Raw genomic sequence first — 9,735 nt, 5'->3', positions numbered from 1 at the left:
CTTTTTTATTTAAATTATCTCTTAGAGGTCAAAACTTTAAATGCTTCTATCATGTAACATTACAATTTATGTCAATAATTTTTAATTCAAATCTAATATTCTTATTCATGGTTAAATTTTAATTTAGACCTCTCTTCGTAGATGAAACATTTAACCTCTTTACATATTGTATATATAAAGCTTTAGTCAACTATTATTAATGTTTATAAATTTCATTGAGTTAAAAGCTATTTCATTTTAATATGTAAAAACTATACCAAATTAGTTTATTAATCACTATATATAAAGTTTTACATCTCCTACTCCAACCACAAATGAACGAACAATATATATACGAAATGAATATATACATGAACGAATACATTAAACGTGAATACACTTTTATAATCTATATTAAACGTGAACACACCTATATATGTCAAAAAGATTAATATTCCAGCAATATTCTATATGAATACAACACACATTTATCAAATCGGTTTAATGTTACAGTATAAAAAATTATTCTAACAAAATTTAGTTTTACTTCATATTTGATACTATTTTCAAATTTACCTTTAAATTATTATCATTTTTCATAAATATCTTATATTTATTATTAAAAGACAAAATTAACCATCCCAAAACATTTATAAATATATAAGAATTGTTTACAAAAGTTTATAAACTCAACTTCACCACATAAATAATAAATCCTAAACAATAATCGTTAAACTGTAAGCTCAAATGTCAGAATATTTTTAATTGAGTTTTTTTTTAAATGCTATCCAAGTTGGTGTATTTCAAACAATTTCTCAAATAGGATCTTTACTACAAAATTATTTTACAAGTACAAAATATTATAGTTTTTTTTTTTTTAAATAAGTTTTAGTTTTTAATAGTATTTCAAAAAAATTCTTCTCTATTATATAAGTTCAGTTTAATTTAATTTTCATATATTCCAAATGTTAGAAATGAAACATAAAATTATGTAAAATAGTATTTCTACATAATAATGTTTACAAAATATAAAAATATGTAAAATAGTATTGTTACATAATAATGTTATATAAATTAGAATATTTTAGTATAGAAAAAATAAAATCCGCACAGTTGTGGGGGTCAAGATCTAGCAGTGTCTTCTAAAGCTGCAGATATTGTGCTTCTTGCTCAAACTATGTTTCTATTTTCCGATGTTGGAAAGCTTTGGATCTTTTGTCTGGGTTTTGAATTTTTTTTTACTATTATATTTATATATCTTCGTATTGTTTAATTTAGAACTTTTCTAGTAAAAAATTGTATAACGACTATATATATAGATTTCCCCCTTTAGGAAATAACTAAATGATTTCCCCCCCCTTAAGAACTAACTAAATGGTTAACCGTTAGTACTTTCCCAATTGTCACAACTAGCAAGTATGGACTTGTGACACAAACAACTGGAAAGTGAGACATTAGTCTCTGAGACTTCACGGGATTGCATGAGATGCTTGTGAGTATGTTACGAGAGTGAGAGAAGAACTAAAAAAACAACTGTCACAACTCGTTCAGCACATGAAACCAATTATGAAATGGCGAACCAAACCAACTAACCACCCATATCCTCAGTATTTAACTGTGAACTCCACTCAAACCTTTTTCAAACACATTCTTCTTGAAACCTGTCAACAATTTAACTTAATGGCAATTCACCGTTTTGTATTATTAGCTAGTTTGAGTCTGGTGTTGTTTGGTCTAGAAACGGCCGTGTCACAGCAACAACAACAATCACAAGTCCCATGTTTATACATCTTTGGTGACTCCTTGGTCGATAACGGAAACAATAACAGGTTTGGTTTTGCGTTTTATATTCTGTTATTGTATAATTTTATCCATATATGCATGTGTTAGACAAATTCATTGCAAGTTTGAATATATGTAGGCTGCTTTCTCTTGCGAGGGCTAATTACCGGCCTTATGGCATCGACTTTCCCCAAGGTGCAACCGGAAGATTCACCAATGGTCGCACTTACGTTGATGCTCTTGGTACTTTTGTGTGCATCTATATTTTTCCCCCTACTGATTCTTTAAAAAAAACATATCTATTGTTAGTAAAACTTTTATTACATTTCTCTTGTTTTTTGTAGCTCAAATTCTTGGATTTCGGACTTACATTCCACCATACTCCAGGATTCGTGGCCAGGCTTTGCTAAGAGGTGCGAATTTTGCATCTGGTGCGGCCGGCATTAGAGATGAGACCGGAGACAACTTGGTACACAAAACTATAAGTTTTTAATCCTAGCATGTGAAATTTTGAACCAACATGGAAACTTTGCAGGGTGCGCATACTTCTATGAACCAGCAGGTCAATTCTTACACGAGCGCGGTTCAACAAATGCTTCAATACTTCAGAGGAGACACAAATGAGCTCCAAAGATACTTAAGCAGTTGTATCTTTTATTCGGGAATGGGAAGTAACGATTACCTCAACAACTACTTCATGCCTGACTTTTACTCAACCAGTACGGATTACAACGACAAAACCTATGCAGAGTCCCTCATTAAAAACTACACACAACAGCTCACTGTAAGGCTTCATCAATAGTGTATACTATAATCATGAAACTAATGGTTTACTTGCATATCTCATATGGTTATTTTGTTTGTGCTCAGAGACTGTACCAATTTGGAGCCCGGAAAGTGATTGTTACCGCAGTGGGACAAATCGGGTGCATTCCTTATGAGCTAGCTCGCTATAATAACCGCAACAACAGTACAGGCAGGTGCAATGACAAGATTAACAATGCAATTGCGCTGTTCAACTCTCAGCTCAAGAAACTAGTTGATCGTTTCAACAATGGTCAATTGCAAGGAGCCAAGTTTGTTTACCTTGATACCTACAAGAGTACTTCAGATCTTGCTGCCAATGGAGCTGCTTACGGTGAGTTCTACATAAAATTCATACACAATCCAATACATTGAAGGTAAGTCTACAAATTCTAATAATGGCATTTCCTTAACATTTATACCAACAGGATTTGAGGTAGTGGACAAAGGTTGTTGTGGGGTGGGGAGGAACAATGGTCAGATAACGTGTTTACCCCTGCAGCAGCCGTGTAGTGACCGGACCAAGTATCTCTTTTGGGATGCGTTTCACCCGACAGAGACGGCTAACATATTGCTGGCCAAGTCTAATTTCAACTCTCGAGCTTACGCTTACCCCATTAACATTCAAGAACTAGCCAATCATTAAATAAAGGAGATCTTGATATGAATGCATATGTGACATGTAACCAAGCTAGCTGTATGCTGTGTTTCTTCACTTATATATTTCTTTGAAATAACTATAAATTTTCTTTGTTTTCTGTTGTTCCTCTTATTTCAGCTATGACTATGTATGACTCAAATATTATAAGCTCGTTGCAAATTGTTAGCCACATGATTTATTAAAGTTGTCATAATATGTACAACTACAATTCTTTCTTTTGTTTTTATTAGTATATTTATTATTTACAAGTCACTTTTTTATACTCCAATTCGAATGTCGTTACATTTGTAACTACTCATGTTAGTAGTTACAAAATAAAATGTAATGCTCTATTTTGTACAACTTCCATGATTGGTTAAATGATCAACGGTTGCAATAAGTACCATTAGCTTTATTTGACAAGTAGCCGTATTACTCGACACTCAACAGGTCTGTAAAAGGTCGGTTTTCTAGTTTTGTCCAACCAAGCAGAGCAATCAACTAAACACACAAAATATTCATCAAATTCAGAAGAGAGAAAAATAATATTCACGTGCATCCGTCATTATTTAGACTTATAAAACACCTTTTTGTCTTTTGATGATAAATAAAACCACAATATATTGAATAAATGAAGCCCTTATCAGAGACTTGAAAGAAGCTTTCTCAATCAAAGATTGATGCACTTTCCAAGTTTTTTCTGGAGCTCCTTTGTCTCTTTCTCCGCCCTCTCCAGATTCTCTCTCAGCTTCTTAATCTCATCGCTCGACCGTTTCTGAACTTCATTTGCCCTCTCTTCAGCTTCAAGTCTTGCCGCTTGCTCTTCACCTAGCTGTTTCTCCAGCCTCTTTGCCGTTTCTTTCAGCTTTGTCTCCACCTGCACAACAACAACAACAAACAAAACATAAAGCTGATTAGGAAGTAACAAACTAGCTTTTAGCTCAAGGACAGACGCAAAGAGTAGTGATGATGCGATCAACTGATTCTTTATATATTGAGCTTATCTCTACGTTTCTACAAGGAGATTCTCAGTTGACTGAACCAAACCACTAACAGATAACGCAACTACAGTTTATACTTGCAGTTTCGTACAATGTACACAATAGTTTAAGCCTTTGTGCTTTGTAGCGTGGTTGAAACTCTAATAAACAGAGTATATTGATAGGTACACATTCTGAATTTTCTTTAACTCCCTAGCATAAAAGCCTTTTAGGAAGACCAGAAGTTAGTTAACAATATAGTAAAGATATACCATCTCTGTGATGCGGCTAAGCTGCCTGTCATAGGATATCTCTATCTGCTTCTTGAACTCAGATATCTCACTCTTTGAATAACCCTTGAGCGATTCAACCTCCTTTTTCTGATCACGTAGCTTGATAGCCTCCTCCTGAGAGAACACAATCATATTAAGCATTCTGTCCTCAGAAGACAGATTAAAGAAATAAACTGAAGCAAAATTCACCTGTAGCTCATGGAACAACTCATCAGTAAACGGTTTTCCATTGTTCTTTCTAGCAACTGAATCAACAAGTGAGAGAAGCTTCTGAGCTTGCTCTGCCTTCTTGCGCTTATTGGTAGTCTTGTTATCAAACAGTACCATTCTATTGTCACATAGCTCAAGAATCTCCTACACAATTAAAAAAAAAACATGCATAAGCAAAGCTGGAACAAAAAAAAAAAACTAACTTGTGTATAAGATATTACTGACTTTCAGAAACTCAGGGCACTCCTGACCCAAGTAGTCCTCCAAGGTCTCATCATTGTCATCCAAATCATCCCCACCGGTAAAGACAATGATCATATAGTCAGAGATCTTACTCCCGAAGAGTGTCTGCAAGTGATAGAGAACAGACTGCTCCTCATCAGTAGGTCGACCCCTCACGGTGAACACCAACAGAACAGCATGGATTCCACCTTCAGCAAGAGTTATGCATCTCACAATCTCTTCAAACTCAGCTGCCGTTGACAAATCAAACAGACCTGCAAAAAAAGGTATTGACTAAGTGAGAACCCTTTCATAACTTTTCAATGAAAAAAAAAGAGAGAGGTTTTACCAGGAGTATCAATGACGTTGACGATCTGTCCATCTTCTTGAACAACTCTCTGCGACTCTGATGTGCTAGTCACTCCTCTAGAGCTTGCTTTTGACTTGAACGCTTTCTTGCCAAGGATGCTGTTACCTGTTGCGCTCTTTCCGTTTCCAGTACGGCCGACAAGAACTAGGGTTCGGTTAGGGTTTGAGGATGAAGCAAACTCCCAATCATCTTCCATCATGTCTCCACCCATCTTGTACAAACTCATATACGTTATTTCTGTATAAAACAATGAAAACAATGAAGCAAAGTTCTGACCTTTGACAGAGTAATTAGAAAATTAAAGTAACAATGACGATCGCAAGAACTTTACAAACCCAAACTCTCAAGTTTCCAATAGAATATTACTTGCTTGCAAAGAGGAATTAAACACCAAGGCAGAACAGAACTACAGAATCGACAGATCAGACGACAATAGATGGAGTAAGAAAGAGAAGATAGAAGGTTACTTGGTTAGAAATAGGAGAGATGAAGCGACTAGAGATATTTTAGATCACACAAAAGCCACAAAAGCAGATATCTTTATATGGACTCAGTAACCCTTACTAAATCTATTGGAACGTTACGTATCTAGCAAATAAACATAAAAAAAAATCTTATTTTATCAGATAAATATCGTTTTTTTAAAACCTATCTGATAAATATCCTTTTTTTTTTGTCATGGACTTTTACAGACTCATGCTGACTCTGTAAACCAAATTGGCTGATCTGCATCCATGTGAACGACGAAAGACGGTTGCTTCCTAACACTGCGTGCTAGTCTATCCGCCTTTGTATTTTGCGTTCGTGGTACATAGATAATCTCTGATCGGATAAAACTCTTTTTCAAGGTCTTGACATCTTCCAAATAATTTGCAAAAGCAGGTCATTCCTCTGGTATGGAAACCATCTTCAGCAATTGAGAACAATCCGTTGCAAACGTAACCTGAAATTGACGTAAATTCCTCATGCATACCATTGCCCAGAGTAGCGCTTCCATCTCCGCATGAAGGGGAGAGATACTAGCCCTAACATTCCTTGCCTCCAACAATCCATCAAATCCTTCTAAAGTACTATACCAACCTTGTCTTGAAAAGGTATCACCCTCTTTCCATGAGCCATCCGCAAAACACCATCTTCCTGGAATTGACGGCAGGATCGTAGCTACTATTGGTGGTATAGCCCTCTGCTCATTCAATATATGTGCCTCAGCCCACAATGTTGATTATGTTTCTGCCAGTTTAAGCTTATCCAAAGGATCAATATCCAGATCACTGAAAACTTTATTATTCCTAGCTTTCCAGATATACCATAGTATCCATGCAAACTGATGATCTTCCATCTGCGGAACCACTCTCCAGAACAGATGATCTATGTTTGTGAAGAGAGCACTTGTCGGAAAAATAGCTGGATTTGATGGTATCTTCGAAAGAGCCTAAACCTGAATTGATGGAGGACTCTGAAAGAACACATGGTTAATAGATTCCCCCTAGGCTCCACATCTTCCACAACAAATATCCCCTTGTATTCCATGTGCATGTAAATTCTTCTTTACTGCTATACATCTTGTGACTAATTGCCATAGGAAATGTTTTAACTTTGGTGGGCAACGTATTTTCCAGCAGTAAGACTTCTGGGCATCTACTGTGGGACCAATTAATAATGGTGGTCTTTCTCTATCTGGATAGATCCGTTCTACCTGATATCCTGATTTGACCATATATTTTCCAGACTTTGTGAAATGTCATCCATCCCTATCTATCCTCTGAGTCCTGCTTAGTGGTATACTTTCTATAAGTTTCGCATCATGTGGGTCTACCAAAGCCCGAATTGCCTGTGAATTCCAAATGTGTGAGTTAGAGTCAATGAGAGATTCCACTGTAAGGTCCGGATATAAATTGTGTTGATTTTTATTTGCTGGTCTCGGGCGAGTGGTTGGGAGCCATGGATCATTCCATACTGAAATAGAAGAACTTGATCCCACCCGTTTGATTAGCCATTTGCTTACCAGAGATCTAGCAGAAACAATACTCCGCCAGCCATATGACGAAGAATATGAACGGATCGGTTCCAAAGGTGAAGCATTTCTGAAATACCGACCTTTGAAGACGCGAGAGAATAGAGTGTTTGGCCTCTCTATCAGACGCCATAACTGTTTACCAAGCATCGCTGTGTTGAAATCAGTGATGTCTTTAAACCCAAAACCTCCTTCATCCTTAGCCACACATACTTTGTCCTACGATTTCCAGTGCATGCCTCGTATACTTCTCCCTGGACTCCACCAGAATTGTGATACCGCACTCGTCAATTTTTTCACAGTTGCCTTAGGTAAACGATAGCAAGACATAGTATGATTTGGTAATGCCGTGATTTAATAATCACTTCCTTTCCGCCTTTTGTCAAAAACTTGAAAGTCCACCCATAAACTCTTTTATTTAAACGATCTTGGACAAAGCTAAAAACTTGGATCTTTAATCCCCCAAAATTTTCTGGTAGACCCAGGTAGGATCCCATTCCTCCATGATTCTGAATGGCCAAAATGTCCCTTAATTCCTGTCTAACGGGTTCCTCAATCTTATGTCCAAATTGAATTGAAGACTTCTCAAAATTTATTAGCTGCCCATAAACTGCCTTATATTCTTTCAAAATCCTAAGAATAGTTTGACACTCTTCCTTTTGAGCTTTACAAAAGAAGAGACTATCATCCGCAAAAAGAAAATGAGATATCGATGGGCAAGCTCTAGCCACCTTCATTCCCGTTAGTTGTTTCCCCCTCTCTGCCTTTTTTATATTTGCAATCAAAACCTCAGTGCAGAGAATAAATAAATATGGTGATAAAGGATCTCCTTGACGTAAGCCTCTATGTGGAACAATGAGACCACCTGGTTGACCATTTATATGAACCCGATATTGGACCGAGGAAATACATTCCATAATCAATTTGATCCAATGTAGATCAAATCCCATTTTCACTAATAAGGCCTTAACAAAGTCTCATTCCACTCTATCGTATGCTTTGCTCATATCCGTTTTAATTGCCATATACTTTCCTTGACATACTTTATTAGTCCGCAGTCCATGGAACATTTCCTGAGCAATGAGAATATTATCCGATATTAACCTTCATGCCACAAATGCCGATTGAGTTTCAGATATAAGTAAGGGAAGATAAATTTTCAATCGCTGACACAAAACCTTCGAAATAATTTTATATTCCACATTACATAGGCTGATTGGTCTCAATTCCGTCTTTGGAATCATACAAATATTAGTAATATTTAATCTTGCATCCATTTCTCCCGAAACCAGAAAATTGTTGACCATTTCCACCAAATCATTCTTAATTATATACCATGAGTGTTGGAAGAAGAGGGCGGTCATGCCGTTCGGTCCTGGTGCCTTCTCTGGATGCATCATGAACAACACCTCTCTGACCTCCTCCTCCGTCGCGAGCCTCAACAAACGTTGATTCATCTGAGGAGTAATTCCCGGTGTAACCTCTGCCAAAAAAATTATCAAACTCCGATGGAGAGGTCGAACTAAAAAGGTCTTCAAAATAATCTATTGCCACCTTTTCCGCACCATTATCCTCTGTAATCCAAGTCCCATCAATATCATGTAATACAACAATTCTATTTTGAACCCGTCTTTGCTGAGTTAAAGCGTGATAAAATTTTGTGTTAAGGTCCCCAGATGAGTACCACATGTTCCTGCTTTTCTGGTGCCAATAATCTTCTTCATCCTTATATGCATCCTGTAATTTCCGGGACACCTCCATAATATCCTCTTCTGACCTGGTATTATCTGTTTGTACTTCTTCCAGCTCTTGTTGCAACTCATTTATTTTTTCTTTTCCATAAGGTGGATTATTTTTCCGCCATTTAGCAATTTCATGGCGACAATTACTAATTTTTTCCACAATACCCACTGTATTCCCGTCTATTCTTCCATCGTTGGATTCTGCCCAACCCGTTGTAATCGAATCCAGTAGACCCGCTTGTCCAATCCATCTCTTATCAAACCGAAATTGTCTTTTCCTCCGGGGGACTTTATCCTCTAGATAAGCCACCACTTGCCGATGATCATAAGCCACCATCCCCAGATACTCTGTAAAAGAGCAGGGAAATAGCGTATGCCACTCTTCATTTGCTAGGGCACGATCCAAACGACATTGAACCATCACCGCCCCTTTCTCTTTTCCTCTTTTCCCCTGCCATGACATTTTATTTCTCCGAGCCGGAAATTCTAATAAACCACTATTTCGTATCATGTTATTAAAAGGGATAAATGAGTCCGCACTCCTTAAAGATCCTCCATCTTTTTCATGATTTCCAGTAATCTCATTTAGATCGCCAATAATGAACCATGGTTCGGACCGCACCAGACCATATCTAGTTAAACGCTCCCACACTTGTTCCCTCATGTCTTGAACTGGATCCCCATATACAAAAGTAAGAT

At 36.8% G+C, this 9,735-nt stretch overlaps 2 protein-coding genes across 4 annotated transcripts; one reads left to right on the top strand and one right to left on the bottom strand.

Moving 5' to 3' along the window:
* Window positions 1-1,552: 1,552 nt before the first annotated feature.
* LOC125587752 (GDSL esterase/lipase At1g33811-like) lies at window positions 1,553-3,395 on the top strand. The gene is made up of 6 exons (XM_048758832.1): window positions 1,553-1,808; window positions 1,901-2,004; window positions 2,106-2,230; window positions 2,297-2,545; window positions 2,632-2,899; window positions 2,994-3,395. The coding sequence occupies exons 1-6, from the start codon at window positions 1,660-1,662 to the stop codon at window positions 3,209-3,211; spliced, it is 1,113 nt and encodes a 370-aa protein (XP_048614789.1). The 5' UTR covers window positions 1,553-1,659; the 3' UTR covers window positions 3,212-3,395.
* Window positions 3,396-3,707: 312 nt separating this feature from the next.
* LOC106368363 (immune-associated nucleotide-binding protein 9) lies at window positions 3,708-5,879 on the bottom strand. 3 transcript variants are annotated; one of them, XM_013808310.3, is made up of 6 exons: window positions 5,748-5,879; window positions 5,260-5,517; window positions 4,914-5,185; window positions 4,668-4,832; window positions 4,458-4,592; window positions 3,708-4,082 (listed from the first exon to the last, which is right to left on the bottom strand). In XM_013808310.3, the coding sequence occupies exons 2-6, from the start codon at window positions 5,504-5,506 to the stop codon at window positions 3,876-3,878; spliced, it is 1,026 nt and encodes a 341-aa protein (XP_013663764.1). In that variant the 5' UTR covers window positions 5,507-5,517; window positions 5,748-5,879; the 3' UTR covers window positions 3,708-3,875. The 3 variants fall into 3 exon arrangements, with proteins under 3 accessions (XP_013663764.1, XP_013663762.1, XP_013663763.1); XM_013808308.3 differs by having other exon boundaries at window positions 5,616-5,839; XM_013808309.3 differs by having other exon boundaries at window positions 5,647-5,829.
* Window positions 5,880-9,735: the final 3,856 nt, after the last annotated feature.

The sequence above is a fragment of the Brassica napus genome, chromosome C5 (genome assembly GCF_020379485.1).
Source record: "Brassica napus cultivar Da-Ae chromosome C5, Da-Ae, whole genome shotgun sequence".
Classification (NCBI taxonomy): domain Eukaryota; kingdom Viridiplantae; phylum Streptophyta; class Magnoliopsida; order Brassicales; family Brassicaceae; genus Brassica; species Brassica napus.
The sequence above is the reverse complement of the archived record's forward strand: the minus strand, read 5'-3'. Positions and strand labels throughout refer to the sequence as shown.